The sequence below is a fragment of the Solea senegalensis genome, unplaced genomic scaffold, assembly GCF_019176455.1.
Source record: "Solea senegalensis isolate Sse05_10M unplaced genomic scaffold, IFAPA_SoseM_1 scf7180000017085, whole genome shotgun sequence".
NCBI classification, from domain to species: domain Eukaryota; kingdom Metazoa; phylum Chordata; class Actinopteri; order Pleuronectiformes; family Soleidae; genus Solea; species Solea senegalensis.
The window spans coordinates 170,164-187,500 of NW_025322230.1; the positions used below are offsets into that span (position 1 = coordinate 170,164).

Genomic DNA, 17,337 nt, shown 5'->3' on the forward strand with positions numbered 1-17,337 from the left:
TAACCAACAGCAGAGGGCGCTGTGAGCAGCGATCACATATTGTTTTGCGGCGACAATGGAAAACAAAAATGAGAGACTTTCGAAATATCTATAGCGTGAAATTACAACGCTTATGTTTTTTTATTATTTATTCATTCATATTTTTTGGGGAAGCAATGAACCCTGAAGTGTGCTTCAAACATGCTTTTTTTGGGGATGATTCACGGTTTCAGACGCGGCGCTAATGGCGGCTTGTTCTTTGTGCCATCGCTGCAGAAAAAAGGCACCATGCAGGGCAAAAAGAGCACAGACCGGAAGAAACCTTTCAATGTGCTCCAGCTCAGGATGGAAGAGAGGGAAGGAGGCATGAAAGGAAATCGAGGAGGAAGTCGCCGCTATTATGCGGGGAAACGCTACGTTGTGCTGGAGCGGATCACTCTCATCCACGCGCCGACGTGTACGTACTCGCACTTTTCAAACGACACAAAGGATTTGATGGGAGTGTGAAAAGGATTTCCTCTCGCTCTCAGATCTCAAATCACATCCTTAGCTTATTAGCTTGTAGCTTCACACTCTCTAAAAGGACACTCATCCTTCATTAGCATGAGACCAGAAACAGGGGAACGGTCCCTTTCGAGAACTGCTCCGAACGCCAGCTCCTCGTGATGCTCGTGGAGTGGTGGCACTAACCCTTCACGCCAGAGGCGGGCGAGCTGCCAAGGCGCCGCTCAAAGGTCACGCAATTAAGCTTTTGTTCCCGACTCAATAAGACTTTTGACTGCGCCGCTCCGTCTGAACAGATGTGATTCTCCGACTCTGGCAAAGCCGGAGCTCCTTCACGACCACAGTCGTGCGGTTTAAGATGGAGTTACAGAGAGAAGGCAGAGACGCTGATCTGTGTAGCTTTACTTTAATGAAGATATGTTCTTTACGGCTCTTTTCCACTATGGTCCCAGCTCGCATCGCCACGGCACGGCACGGCACAATTGAGGTTGGTTTTCCCACTATAAAAAAAGTACCTACTCAACAGTTGAAAGACAACTCGCTCTACCACTGAGCGGACGTCGCCTCTTAAAGGTGCAACGATTATTTGAAAATGAATGTATTTTTTCAATAATTAAAACAAGTTTTTTTCTGATTTTTCAGCTTCTTAAATGTGAATATTTTCTGGTTTCTTTAAAGTCATGAATCTGAATTCCTTTTTGCAGACCAAACAAGTACAACAACAAGATTCATTCGAGAAAATGATCAACAGATTCATTGATTATGAAAGCGATCACTAGATGTGGCCCTACAGACTGCATGAGAAGGAGATTCGGTCCTTTTACAAGACCACTGGCTCCAATAAGACATGAAGACTGAGGCTGTAACGATGGACCTGCTCAGCAGAGCTTGTGCTTTTTGACTGTGAAGCTCCCAGGTGTCAAAATGTGTGAAATCAAGAATTTGAAGTCAGATTTCCTCACTGTCAGAGCAAGAGAGTGAGAGAGAGAGAGAGAGAGAGAGGGCAAACATGCTCAGAAAACCTCCCCTCAATAAATGACTAGTTAAAAAACTGGGTCACTGACAAGAAAGAGTGAGGGAGACTTAAGAGGCAGGAGGGATAAACCAATTTCCCCCCACAGAGGCTGATGCAAATATCATTCTTGGTGTGGCACGCTCAGGCAGACGACGACGTGGTGAAATGGCAAAGCGGAAGCTGGGGGAAGATGTGACCCAGTTTTTTTTTTGGGAAACTGTGAGGCTTTAAAAAAAAACAAAAACCTACCAAAACAACTGCATGATTAATGCGGCTCCGCCCATCCGAGAGTCTGCCGCCACTTGGAGTCACTTGTCGTGCTTTTCATCTGCAGACGTGACTCGGAGCTCAGCGGGGCTTCAGAAAACAAACTCCATCTAAATATCACTTGATTTATTTTTAAATTCTGCTCTGTGACCAAACTCCACCCATCTGGTGCTCTATGTGTGTGTGTGTGTGTGGGGGCCAAAGTAAACACTGTGACTTGTGAACAGGAGTTGGTCTGCTGCAGATTCTTATAATAACACAGTGACCTGTGCAGTGACATCACATCAACGCCCTCTCCAAAGTCCTGAGTCATTCCGTGCAATAGACGCTCATTAAAACATCATTTTCAAAAAAAAAAGGGGTCCAGCATCAGACTCTCGCAGCAACATAACTCAACAGTCTGCAAGAACCTTTGGTTATTACACCTTTTACTTCATCTCACCTGCCTCTACTGGATTTATTTTATCTTGCAGATAGTTTCTGAATTAATAAATTGCTTGTTTGGTCCATAAAATTCCAAAAAATGGTTAAAAATAACATAACATTATGCTCAAATAGCTTGTTTACAAAGCATAGATTTCAAGTTTTCTGTCAAAGAGGAGCAATAAAAGAGAGAATATTCACATTTATAAAGATATAAGAGTGCCGTTTATTGTTATGGATTATCAAAATAAAAACTGCATCCCTATTATTGACACAGAAATAGTTTTTTAGCGTTCCACACATTTGTGTGTGGAATGCAGAAAGTTTAGAGCAGCGACAAGATTTAGATAAAACAACATGTTTAAGTTTTTCAAAGCTTCTTGTGAGTGAGATCGACATTGTTCTACAATTATCTCTACGTCTCACAGTGGCAGCGTTGCACGGCATTTCAGGAAGCCGCATCGATGGCGTTTGATAGACGGACGAGTGATACGATCACACACACACACACACACACACACACACACACGGCACAGATACTGAAACCTGCACGGATGAAACTTCAAAAACCACCATCCGGTGCAAGCAACACAGCAGAGAGGAACGTTTTTTATTTATCTATCTGTGCAGACCCATGAGAAACAAATGTGTTTTCGTCAATCTGTCAGGACAATATTTCATCTAAAATAATAAGAATTCGCTCAGTTAGTCGTGTTTGGACGCTGGTTTCCATGGTTTCATGGAGACTTACTCTGACGTGAACCATAACTACTACTAGGCCTAAACCAAACCCTAAACCGAACCCTAACTTGTTTTTAGTCGCCATAATCCAGAAAACAAACAGACAGACACAGGAAGAAGACTGAGGACTGAGTTTTCTCGGTTTCATTCACTTGTTGACCTAAATGCATGTGTCTAAGACACCTTAAAGACGCCTTAAAGACGCCTTAACTGTCACACAGAGTAAACAGTTTGACTGTAAGGGGAATCCAGAAGGACAGAGTCACAGAAACGCTGCTTTCACTTTTAACAACGCAGCATTTACATCCATTTAATCTCCATCACAATCCCACAGCTGTGGACTTCTCTGGCTTTCATCCATCTTTATTGACGAACCCATCACTCATCCTGTCCCCCGGTCCGTCCACTCAACTATCCATCCCTCACTCACGATTGCTCCTCCTCGTCTTTACATCCGTCGCTCTCCTTTCACGTCACTCCCTCCCTGAAGCCGTTCATGGACGTGTTTGAGCACCAGCACAGGTGAGCGAGAGGAGCGACCACTGTGTGTTCTTTCCCAACACCAAGTTGTTGTAGCTGTTGCCATGGAGTCTCACAGCTGTTTCTCACAGAGCCTAATGAGCGACAACAGCTGCTTGACACACAAGTCGTGTGTGTGTGTGTGTGTGTGTGTGTGTGTGTGTGTACATATATATATATACACACACACATATTTATATATGTACATATATATATATATATATGTATATATATACATATATATATATATAAACTCTCCGAATTCCAGAGAGTTTGTTGCTGGCACAAGAGTGGGCACCACCATCATCATCATCATCTTCATGACTCTGGACAGTGATCCACCGCTTACATCTGCACACATCTGGACGAGTCATACAGCTGCTGCCCTGGAACAATGACTCTCCGCCCCGTGTAGTTGCTGAAAACATTTTTGAGAAATGCTTCGCAGGGCTTTGTAAATGCCCCGAGGAAATTTTCCCAGAGTCTAAATTTGATTGCAAATAACTCGCCCAACAACTGCAAGCAAGCAATAAGGCAGAAAATGATCTGGGGAGAGGGGGAGAGTCACAGAAAGGGCTGGTGAAACGACTGCATCCTAAAAATGTGGGTTAATCTCCAACAATTACGAGTGTCAGACGGAGTCTGGAGGAAGTACTGAACAAATAGTTTTAATTAACTGATTCTAATGATGTTTCCACTTATAGAGGTCCTACGGCTTAACGCAAGTTCAACCTAAGACTTTTTAAATGCCACTTGGAGTGAATTTTGAGACCAATTTTACAGTAAACAAAAAAAAAGGTCTTTTGGTCCAGTGCAAAAGATAGAATATCAACTTCCCAGTGTTGGTATCGTGACATCCTGGCCCGAAAACTGTTAATGGTTACGCTGTCCTAATCTGCATGATGTTACTGCAAGAAGCAGTTTTGAGATTTTGACTTCCACAATAATAATCATCAAAGACTACTTCCTATGTGTTAGCATTCTCAAGAGGGGTTTAAGGCATTTTAATACAAATTAAGGCCTTGTTTTTAAGACTTTTTAAGGATCCGTGGGAGCCCTGTTATCATACAAAAGGTGAGAATAATATATGCAAACTGATGAAAACCGGCACAACATACGAGTTCATCTCTGTTTTACTTTAGTTTTTCCAGCGTCGATGAGAGAGAAAATGCTGCAGCCACGTCTCACACACACACACACATACACACACACGTATATATATATATAACTGTATGTGCTCAAGTAAACAATGAGGCCACAGAGAAAGTGTTGCACCTGCTCCGCCATCATGTACTTTGGCAAACCCTAACACGACCACTTCCTTCCTTCCTCCCATGCTGCACCGCGAGCGGCTCCTTCTAGCACTTGTTCTTCATCATCTTCTTCTACGACAACCGTCTTTGTAAGCTTCGTCAAAAAAGGAAAAAGGAACAATCTTAAAATGATTGTAACTGATGACTTTTTGGCTGGCGTGGAAAGTTAAAAACTTTTTTTTTTTTTTAACACATCACATCACACATCACTAAAAAAAGTCCAGAAGAGAAAAAATACCCTACGATAGTCATACCAGCAAACATACTACACAGGATATAAAAAGAAATGACGTTTTATGAAAGTCACAGTGACTCAAGAGTGTTTTAATGAAGAATCAGCTTCATTGGCTGCAAACTGCACTGTGTTTGAAATCAGAATTATTATATTTTATTAGCAGGATTTTAACATTTGACACACTGTGCTGCTAAAGTGCAGTGTTTTGTGATTTTGCTCCACATTAAACTTCTGTGTTGATCGACGCCTTTGTTTGCAGCCGAGAAACAAAATGCAAATGAAACCGACACCGAATTTGCTTGAAGAGTTTCCCTTCCATGTTGTGCGGCACAAAATTTTAATACCACAAGCCTGAGAGAAAAACCCCCGAGTGCTAAATTGTGTGTGCATGTCAGTGTGTGTGTGTGTGTGTGTGTCCTCTGCCCATGTTAGTGTTTTGACAAGTGTCACACAGCCTCCCTGGGGGAGCAGGGGATTTCTCTGAAGAAGAGGAGCTTTGCTTTTGTCAGAGGGGATGAAGCCGCAAGCTGCTTAACCCATTAAGACCAGATGGGACATACTGTATGTCTGCATCTACACACACACACAAACACTTAATGTATAACTTTTAAGACATGCGGCAGATGAAATGCATTATGTTTGTTACTTTTTCTTGGTGCAGTATAAACCAGAAAAAGAAAAGTTTAACGCAGTGCAGACAGTGAATGACCTGCAGTTACATGGATGACAAGAACAAACGCTGAAGACCATTCAGAGACGATTAATCTGTCGACTATTTTCTCAATTAATCGAGTAATCGTTCGGTCCATAAAATATGAGAAAATGTGGGAAAAATGTCAATCAGTGTTTGTCAAACCTGGGAATGATGATTTTTCTTAAATGTCTTGTTCTTGTCCACAAACCAAAATGATTCACTTTTAATGACTCCTCTGTTTATATGAAGCAAAGAAACTGGAAAATATTCACATTTAAGAAGCTTAAACAATCGGAAATCTTACTTTGATAACGGAAAAAAAACGTCAAACCGATGAAGCGATGGTCAAAACAGTCGACGATTAATTTAGTCATTGATTAATCGGCTAATTGTTTCAGCTCTGGTGTCAATTAAATAGAAGCAGATTTAAAAAGAGCTCAAACTTTATATCTGGGTGTCCAATTCCGGTCAAAATTATCATTTTGTTAAACGGTCACCAAATTAAAGCCACGCAGGAGAGATAAAAGTGAGTCAAAATTTCGCTGTGAAAATGGAGGACGAGAGCAAACGACACTGCTCGGCTGCTTGTTGAAGTACAGTATTCTGTGTTCTATATCTTTATTTAGATGAGAAAGTAAGGAACAAATCTGAAAAGTGACAAAAAAAGGGCATCACAGATGGACAGCGTAATGTATGACTAATAATAAGTGTAATATGCGGGGAATATCCAAATATATTTAAAGAAATAACACTTCCTGATATATTATGTACTTCCTTCCTTTTCAACAACCTTAAATCTCTGTCCTTGAGGTAAAATGAGAGGAAACAAACATTTACCATGTCCGTCTTCCACCAAAATAAGGCTTTGCTTGAAACCATTTTTGAGAAAAGTCGCAAAAAAAGGCACAGATGGAGAGGGCTCATTTTTAGAATAGTGCTACATTGTCATTACACACAAGTCCACAAGTGTAGTCGCCATTCGCCACACGCACCGCCCGTCTCCAAGGGTGAGTATCACTCCATCAACGTGGGATATCGTTTAATATTCTTCCCAGTCACGTGTAATTATCACCTTTAACGCAAAGAAAGCACCTTCTTTTCTGCCGAGTGACGAGGTCACAAAACGTAGACGACTTTTCAAGTGTATTGACCTTTGTGATGTAAACCTTAAACAAGTTTCTTTGTCACATGCTGACAGAACATCAGTGGGCCTTAAGAAATAGAAGCGGTTACTTAATTAACATACAACTAGAGTCTTGATTGCAAGAGCAGGAGAAAGTGTTTTTCTGCTACACTTTATTTTTGAAGCCTTGATAAAGTCGAACTGGACACGAGTAAAATTGCTGAAAAATACTGCGATAGAGGAGGAAAGAAGAAGGATTCCTCATCCATGTGAATCAGGCTGGGAGTCGAGACAAAGACGCAGAACATCAACATTCACATCACGGTTTCCAAAAGTCTCTAAAACTAAAGTGTGAATATCACGTGTAAATGGAGCAAAAGTGCGACTAACAATTATTTGAATATCTTGTCGGTTCATTTCCTCAAATATTTGATGTCTGGACGATACGACGTCACAAAGTTTAGTTTAGAAATGCTAATGAATTCGTTTGAAAACGCAGTCGCTCGCTCGCATTCACTTCCCGATTGGTTCTTATCAGCTGTGAACTAAAAACACACTTACTGTCGGTTTCAGTTCTCATTTGTCTCAACACCGAAATCTCTCAACGCACACACGGCGAGAGAACATGCAAACTCCACACAGAGAAGCCCTCAGTCCAACCAGGATCAGAATCGGTGACCACCTTGCTGTGAGGCAACAACGCAAGCCACTGTACCACAGTGTACGCCCACAAACTCACTCCATTGATTCGGTAATTGATTACTTGTTGCAGTAATTGTTGTCGTTTGGTGTCGAGAACGAAACAAGAGGCTGGAAAAGAAGCTCGGATCCTGCCAGCGTTCACACCTCCACGCACGGCTGAAGAACTCCTGTTCCAGGTTTCAAAATGTGGGTCAGACTCCGCCAAGGAGAACTGAGTGTGAAGCCTAACCATGAAACAAGTCAGCTTCCAGTCACAGCCCAAAGAAACCTTCTGTGTTTCAATGAGTTAAGCATTTTTAAAACCACCTTCGACCTTTTCCCCTCAATTCACTGCTGCAAAAAACGGCAGAACATTTTTTTTTTTTCAATGGACGAGCGGCGGAGCTGCAGAGTGAGGCAGAGGAGGCAGCGCTATGAAAGGGAACGTGGCCCCTGGCTCTTCAGTTGAGGCCCGGGTCAAAGCAGAGAGAGCTACAGTGGTAATTACCGAGAGACTGATTGTTGACAGGACCTTCCAACAGCCTGTGGTTAAGTGGAGGGAGCTGAGGAGGAGGAAGCTTCAAATGCGCAGGAAGGACAGATGCTCCGCTCATGACTTGTACTTTGGGACAGTTCAGGGACGCTCGTGCCATTTTGCTCGAAACCAAACGTTTGTGCCGTCACACACACAGTTTTTGACATTTCCTTCAGAGGAAAGGGAAGCATTAAGACATCGAGACAGACATTACAGCTAATTTACCCACTAAAACGTTCATCATTACTTGAGGTTTATTTTGTGGAATGATCTTCATTTCTTGCCGTCACGTTACAACTTTCTGGAAGTGCTACTTTCGAGCCAGTTTGATAGATCCTCATTTTCGGAGACTGGATTCCAAATGACAGAAAGTTATTTTTGGAGCGGAACACTTCTGAAAAGAGCAAGTCGTCCTTAAACAGATTTGAACCCACTTCACTGACAGAGTGGGAGGAATGTGTGACTGTGGCAGGCAAAGCAGCGCGGCACTATTTTTCCACCCGCGCGATGCCAGCTCCTTCCTCAGGGCGGTCATTTGAGAGCTCGTGGGAAACGCTCATCGCGACCATACGGGATGTTCTAACCCGGTACTTTGGCGAACCGATCTGTGCCATCCATGGTGACAGAGACGGCTGTGTTTACATTGGACGGCGTTTGTTCCAGTTAGGAACTGATATATACACTAAAGCTGCAGTGGCTGCAGCGGAGCTCTCGTAATCTTCAAACTTGGAAGGTCTCTAATCATCCAATTTGCTATTTGCACTTTTCCCCTGATTCCCTACACCAACTGAGCATTATCCAGAAACCTTAAGGACTCAGATTAGCTCGTGGACCTGCACTCCCTCTCTCCACACGTCAACAACGAAGGCCATAAAAGTTGCAGACCGTGCTGGTTTTCAACCAGACAAACTGTTGGCACGCGACCAAGAGCCACAACAAATATCTTTCACCAGCAGCGACTGCAGTGGAGCAAAACTGGGAGCATGTGATAACCAAACACAGACTGTTGCAATGAAACAAGCGCTTTTCTTACCTCGGACGGTTTCTTGTGCTGGTGGCGGACCCATGTGCTGCTGGTGCCCATGTTTTTGGACGACCTGGACCATGAGGTCACCTGACCTGGAGCGGCGGGACAGACAGAACACAGAGAAGACGATCAGCGAACAATTAGCACCGACAAGTGTTTCAAATCATGCGGGGCAGAGCGTGACGCGGCCTTAATGTGTGTTTAATTTGTTAAAGAATGCACATTCATGAGGGCAAAAACGCTGATCTGAAAGTGAGCGAAATGAAGAACAGGGGCCTTGGCTGTGGATCAAACTCACAGTTCACAGCCGGGGCTTTCAAATCCACTGGAGAAACTTTAAAGTCCCACTGGAGAAATTTGCATCACAGAGTGGGTTTATAGGGTAAACATAATTTGGTTAGCGCTGATGTCTCGCAGCGGAAAGACCCCAAGAAGGTTCACGAGCAGGTCGGAACCCGCGTGTTCCTGGGTTCTGTGGCGTGAACGTGACAGAGAGTCGCTGTCCGTCTGTGTGTGGATGGACCTGAGTCAGCTGGGACTGGCTCCAGCGACCCCCGCGACCCTCATGTGGAGGATAAAGCACCAGACAATGGATGGATGTTGCAGCAGCAAGTGGGGCGGGCGGGAATTAGGACGTCAGGAGTGCTTATTATAGACTTAAACCAAGCAGACTGATGTGGATCTGTTAAAGAGCGTAATAAGTAACGATGAGTTAAGCAGTTAAGTCCACTGTGGTCCTTTACAAGCTCATTAACACTGAACCTAATGGCCATTAAAACAGACAACGAAGCCAATATCCCACCCACCGCTCCAATCAGCGCCCCCCCGTGTGTGCGTCAGCGCCACACGCCACACTTACGCTACGTGAACAGAAGCCCCGCCGAAGCCTTTTCATTCATGCCGTTATAACATACTGTATTTTCCCTCCATCACAGACACGTTCAAAACAGGAGAACTCGTCTTTGACGAAGGCGCTCGTTAAAACGCCATCGCGTTTGTTCATTAAATGACATCACAACGGCATGATGGGAAAATTTGTATTACAAACACTTTGTAATGTAGCACATTGTAACCATGACTCTGTGTGTGTCTGTGAAGTGTGCGTGCATGTGCGAGATGCCTCCCACTCAACATATTTCCCTTCTCACCACAGCAGCGCTGCCGCCGCGCTAATTTTACTTGTGACGTCTGAACAAGTCGCAGCGTCGAGGGCAGAGCTGCTGTCAGGACTGACTCCCTCACACACACACACACACACACACATGCATTTACCACATGTGCACCCACACATTTGCCCACAACGACACATTAAAAACACACTGACACAACATTTACTGGAGGAAGAGGAAATATGAGTTGAAAGCCATGAGTGGATAATGATTTCAAATTATTCTTCTCTCAGCTTTGCCGAGTTCGAGGTGGAGCGACAGTGGAATTTTATAATCTGATATAATCTCAACATCATTTTTTAAAATCCAAACTTAAAACATTTATTCAGACTGGCTTTTTTATACCCAGTGTTTTTAATGATGTGTGTCTATAGGGCTTTTATTTTGTTAAAAGCACTTTGGTCATACATATATATATATGTATAAGTACATTACAATTAGAGCTGCAGCTAATGGTTATATTCATAATCGAATAATAGTTTGGTCAATAAAATGTAGAAAAATGTTGATCCGTGTTTGTCAAACCTGGAAATCATGATGCTCTCAATTCAATCCACAAACACAAAATGATTCACTTTTAATGATTTCTCTGTTATATGGAGCAAAGAAACAAAGAAAATATTCACATTTAAGAAGCTGAAACCATCAGAAATCTTGTTTTAATTATGAAAAAAAACCCTCAAACTGATAAATCAACGATCAAATAATGTAGTAATCGATTAATAATTGATTATTCAAGCCCTAATTACAATATAACGCTAGTTTAAAGAGAGGGAAAAAGTTCACTTCATTTGGGCAACGTAGTTAAATTGTTGAACTCATAATAATTACAAAACCCTTAATGTCAGTGGATATTCCTGAGGTATATTTCCTCCCTTTCTGCCCGTATCGAGTTCCAACCACATCATCTCCGACTTATAAACCTCATTTATGAGTCTGTTGCAAAACAGTTGGTCCACAGATTTCAAACGTGTTTGTAGGAACATGGATTTCTTCCACGTCCAAAAACTCTTTTCATTAGTCCACCTCTCGTCTGAGAGAATGTGTGTGGTGAAGTTAAAGTAGAGCAGAGAGAATCCTCTCCACTGTCCGCACACACTAACATCTCAAAAACACTGACACACTGAGAGTGGTGGTGAAGTGGTGCTTTTGGAACATATCGCAGTGTTTGACAGCTCTGCAACACAATCACCAAAGCACCACAGAGAAAGGAGGACATTTTGAGGCTCGTGCCCACTTTCTGTGACATCTTAAAAGGTTTGTTTATGAGTTAGGACCTCGTTTTATTGGGTCGAGACAGCTGCGCCACTTCAGGTAACCAAAAAAAAACGGGCTGGACGCTACCATCAAGTGTATACCGTGTATAAATTAAAAGGCACGCTTGGTGCACAGCGGCCAAAATTACCACGGCCGTCCTTCAATTAGAAACCCGATAACTTCCCGTCAACAGATGCTGCTGCTGCTGCTGCTGCTGCTGCTGGTGACCAGAGGAATGACGTTGCTGACATTAAGGACCCACAGCAGAGGGCAAGAAACCGGTGGCTTAAAAGTGTAAAGTGTAAAATGTTCTAAAGTAAACAGTCGCTGCCAGTTTCACTCGCCACGCATCACTACTTCATATCTCCTCGTGGTGGCGCTGATCAAATGAACGAGGGGTAATCTTGGGGTGGAAGTGACCTGGCTGAAGGAGACGGGAGTTTACAGCAGGATAATGGCAGAGAAAAGCGACGCTAAGAGATGCTCCATCCACGTTCAATACATAGACTTTATGACCTTCTATGTTGTGAATAAACAGAGAAATCCTGCAGTTAACTTTTCCTTTCACTTAACTTTTCACTTAACGTTAACGTTTTTGTTTTCTTCAGTTTGACAGATATCGTGACTCGGGCGATTATTCGAGTAATATCGGATTTGTCAGCTTCTTAAATGTGAAGATTTTCTGGTTTCTTTGCTCCGTTTGACAAAGAAATCATTCAAACTGAATCATTTTGAATTGTGGACAAAATGAGACATGAATAGAACGTCATAATTTCCACGTTTGGGAAACACAGATCAAGATTTTTCAAAATGTTCTGGCATTTTACGGAGCAAACAAACCCGATAAATCGAGCAAATAATCAACCGATTAATCGATGATGAAAATAATCGCTAGTTGCAGCCCTAATCGTGACGTACATTATTTCATGATGAAAATTTTGCAACAAAAGACAAAACTTGTTCACTGCAGAAATGTAAGACTCACATAAAGCAGATTGAGCAACTTAGCTGCAAATTTCTTTTCTGAAAAACTAAATTCCTGTCTGAACTCGCCTGACATTGACCGACCAAACAATTCTATTCATGCACATCATTTATAAAAAGCACAGTCGCCTCACTGAGCAGCCAGAAGCCAAAAAGAGCGCTGTTTAAAACTTCGTCAGTGATTAAATCTTCAGACTATGTGGAGCACGGCCGGCTCAGGAAGAGCCAAGAGCGCTTGTGTAACACTGATGATTTTCCAGCGCGCGCTGCCAGTGACATACATGCATTAGAGCGGCCAGATGTTCCCACCATCATGCGGTGGAACACTTATTGTCTCGTCTGCCGCGGCTGTTTGAGTGTGTGTCGTGAATCTCGGGGGGGTCGACGTCGTGTGTACCGATCGTCTAATAGTCGGATAACAAATGAAAGTCCAGGTTTGTCCAAGAAACGGTTCAATCTGTGTGGATTAAGCACCTGATTTAATCAGTCGCCTTAAATCAACGAGCAGCTGCTCGTTACGAAGTCACCTCGCCACAGTCTCAAAGTGTTAAGTTCAACTAACTGCGTCAATAATATCACATACATACTGTGTGTATGTGTACATATATATGTATATATATATATGCATATATATGTGTATGTACATATATGTACATATATACACACATATAAATATATATATGCATATATATGTGTACGTACATATATGTACTTACACATATATATGTGTGTATGTACATATATGTACATATATATGTATATATACATATATACACACATATAAATATATATACACGCATATATATGTGTATGTACATATATGTACATATATACTGTACATATATACACACATAAATATATACACGCATATATATGTGTGTGTATATATATACATATATACACACACATATAAATATATATACACGCATATATATGTGTATGTACATATATGTACATATATACATATATATGCACACATATAAATATATACACGCATATATATGTGTATGTACATATATATGTATATATATATACATACAGTGCTCAGCATAAATGAGTACACCCCCTTTGAGAAGTACCATTTTAAACAATATGTCAATGAACACAAAAACTATTTTCAAAATGTTGAATATATATAAGTTTATATAACATCTGTTAAACTTATAACATGAAAGTAAGGTCAATAACATAACTTAGATTACACATTTTTCAGTTTTACTGAAATAAGGGCGATGCAAAAATGAGTACACCCCACAACAAAAACTACTAAATCTAGTACTTTGTATGGCCTCCATGATTTTTAATGACAGCACCAAGTCTTCTAGGCATGGAATGAACAAGTTGGAAACATTTTGTCACATCAATCTTTTTCCATTCAAGAATGAGCTCTTTCAGAGACTGGATGCTGGATGGAGAGTGATCCTCAACTCTTCAGAAATCCCCATAGGTGTTCAATTGGGTTCAGATCAGGAGACATACTTGGCCACTGAATCACTTTTACCCTGTTCTTCTTCAGAAATCCAACAGTGGCCTTAGATGTGTGTTTAGGATCATTGTCATGTTGGAAAAGTGCACGACGACCAAAGACACGGAGTGATGGCAGCATCTTTTCTTTCAGTATAGAGCAAAACATCTGTGAATTCATGATGCCATCAATGAAACACAGCTCCAAGACACCAGCAGCACTCATGCAGCCCCACATAAGGACACTGCTACCACCATGTTTCACTGTAGGCACCATGCATTTTTCTTTGAATTTCTCACCTTTGCGACGCCATACAGTTTTGAAGCCATCAGTTCCCAAAACATTTATCTTGGTCCCATCACTCCAAAGTACAGAGTCCCAGTAGTCTTCATCTTTGTCAGCATGGGCCCTGGCAAACTCTAGGCGGGCTTTTATGTGCCTGGGCTTTAGGAGAGGCTTCGGTTGGGACAGCTCCCATGCATGCCATTCCTCTGCAGTGTATGCCATATTGTGTCACGGGAAATAGTCACCCCAGTTTGGCTTTCTACTTCCTTGGATAACTGCAGTGAACGTGAATGCCGATTTTCTTTGACCCTTCTCATCAGGAGACGCTCCTGTCCAGGCGTTAACTTCCGTGGATGACCTGGACGTCTCTGTGAGACGGTTGCAGTTCCATCTTTTTTAAATTTTTGTACCACTTTTGCTACAGTATTCTGACTGATAAGTAAAGCTTTGCTGATCTTCTTGTAGCCTTCACTTTTGCGGTGTAAAGAAATTATTTTCTTTCTCAGGTCTTGAGACATTTCTCTTCCATGTGGTGCCATTGCTAACAACATGAAATGGAAAGGGGTTTATAGTCAACTGTCTGCTGGACACCTGTGTGATGAATAATGAGACTCACCTGTGGTTGATTATTGTTAAATTGGACATTTGTAGTCTAAGATTTAGCCTTGCTCCAGAGACTTTCAGTGGGGTGTACTCATTTCTGCATCACCCCAATTTGAGTAAAACTATACATTTTGTTCTCTAAGTTATATTATTAACCTTACTTTTATGTTATAAGTTACACAGATGTTAAAAAAACTTAGTCTTGTCAACATTTTGGAAATTGTTTTTGTTTTCATTGAGATATTGTTTAAAATGGTCCTTTTCGAAGGGGGTGTACTCATTTACGCTGAGCACTGTATATACACACACACATATAAATATATATACACGCATATATATGTGTATGTATATATATGTACATATACATGTATACAGATTTCGACCAAGGTGGCGTTCACTTCTGGTCCAAAGGGATAAACTTTTCACACCTCAATACTTTGGTTTGGACGAATGTGAAAAGTCTGAAAGTCCAGACCAGATAAGGAAAGTGTGAAAGTGTCTAATAAAGTTGTGTGTGAGAGTCTGTATATGAAGATTGACTGTGAGGAAAAAACTGCAGGAAGTGGAGCAGAGTGTAGTTCACTGTACGGCAGTAACACAGCTACTTGCTTCTCTGACACTTTAGCTTTTTTTATTCTCTCTCTCTCACACACACACACACACACACACACACACACACAAACCCTGCACTGAATCCCTCTGCAACTTACTGTCAGTGGTGTCGGAGTCATTGCTGCTCGTCGAGTATTTTCTCCTCTTCTTCTCGCTCTCCATCTGTCGGGGAAGAGAAAAGTGAAAAGTTAGAAGAAGAAGAAACACACACACATGAAAATAATGCACTGATGGCACCAGGCTGTCAGAACAGGCTGCCCTGCCACAATACACACAAGTGATCACCATTACACAGCAGCACTAGAGCCTCACTGTCATACACTTGTTCTGCTGTAAACAGCTGAAAGTCCAAGGTTATCAAGCTTTCTTTTCTGTTTCTGAATGACATTAACCATTTAATAAGTAGACATTTTATTTATTTGTCCCATTCTCTGACTAATTCTAAGACGAAAGTGAAATTGTTGCTTGCTCTTAACCCTTCTGTAACCATCGTACTTCACATTACCGTAACTCTGAGACCGTTATATATCTAGAACATTTAAAAACTATGGACTGGCGATCTATGTCAGCTGAGATTGGCACAGCGTGACCCCTAATGTGGAAGATAAAGTGGTAGAATACAAATGGATGGATACCGGAAAGCAGAGAAATAGAGCTTTGCACCCATATACTTGTCATTACGGTAGCCAGAAATGAGATTTCTGATTGTTTCAGCTTCTTAAATGTGAACATTAAGTAATAACTTTTTCTTTTTTTACTCCATATAACAAAGAAATCAGTAAAAGTGAATCATTTTGGTTTGTGGACAAAAACAAGACATCTGAGAACATCATCATTTCCAGTTTTCTGACATTTTATGGACCCAACGATTACTCAAATTAACCGTGACAATAATCCACAGATGAATCGATTATAAATATGCAGCTGTAGTCGAGAGCTTGACCCACAAAGAGGAAAACACTGCAGACAGACAGACGTAAGGTTCCAAAGACACCACTGCTTCTGTCTCTCCTGCATGTGCACAGAGACGCTTATGTAAACACACAACAACTGTCAACAATTCTTCATAACATTTACCAAAGTGACACTGACGAAGAAACAGCAGAGCACTGACTGATTGTGAACGTGTGACGACAACGTCAAAAATAATAAACGGTGAGAACACTGAACACTTTTTTACAAATGTGACACTAGAATCACACAACACATTTTATTCAACCCTTTGTCTCATTTTAATTTTAATTTATAATTACTGCACCCATTATTCTATGTTCTAGTTCACCTTATAGTACTTTTATTTATGCATTTTATGAATCGATTCCTAAATGAATTAACTATTTTGATCATCGATCGTTTTGAGTGATTTTTTTTTTCGTTTTCTGATTTTTCAGGTGAATATTTTCCAGTTTCTTTGATTAGTTTAGACCTAAACGATTAGTTTTTTTATTAATCGATGATGAAAAACAATCCTTAGTTGCAGCCCTAAGTCAAAAGTGATGTTACAGAAGTCCAAAAAAGATTCGGTGTCAAATGGAAAATGATCAGACATCAATCAAAAGAAGACAACTCATGCCACTTTTTCACCTTTTTCCATTAAAAAAATAGCATTTTAAACAAATCTATGCACAACTGTAAGGCTACACACTGCATATTTGTGCTGTTTGATCCAAACTCCAGCTTCATCAAACAGCACAGGACGATTCTGAGGATGAAATATTTAATATCTTTCCCCTGGAAGCTCAAGCAGCAGCACTGAGGGGAAGAAAGAAAAGGAGGAGGAGGGTGAAGGTCAATTAAGAGTCTGACAGAGAGAGAAATGAAGCTGAAGAGGCTGCAGCAGATACAGTCAAGAACTCAGGAGGAGGAGGAGGAGGAGGAGGAAAAAGAGGAGGAGGAGGAGAGATAC

General features: G+C 41.4%; 1 protein-coding gene across 1 annotated transcript in view; it reads right to left on the minus strand.

Moving 5' to 3' along the window:
* jade2 (jade family PHD finger 2) overlaps positions 1–17,337 on the minus strand; it is a 132,796-nt gene that overhangs the window by 99,618 nt on the left and 15,841 nt on the right. Inside the window, 2 exon segments of the mRNA XM_044018363.1 lie at positions 9,063–9,148; positions 15,530–15,593. Of these exon segments, the coding sequence (XP_043874298.1) occupies positions 9,063–9,148; positions 15,530–15,593 (150 nt within the window).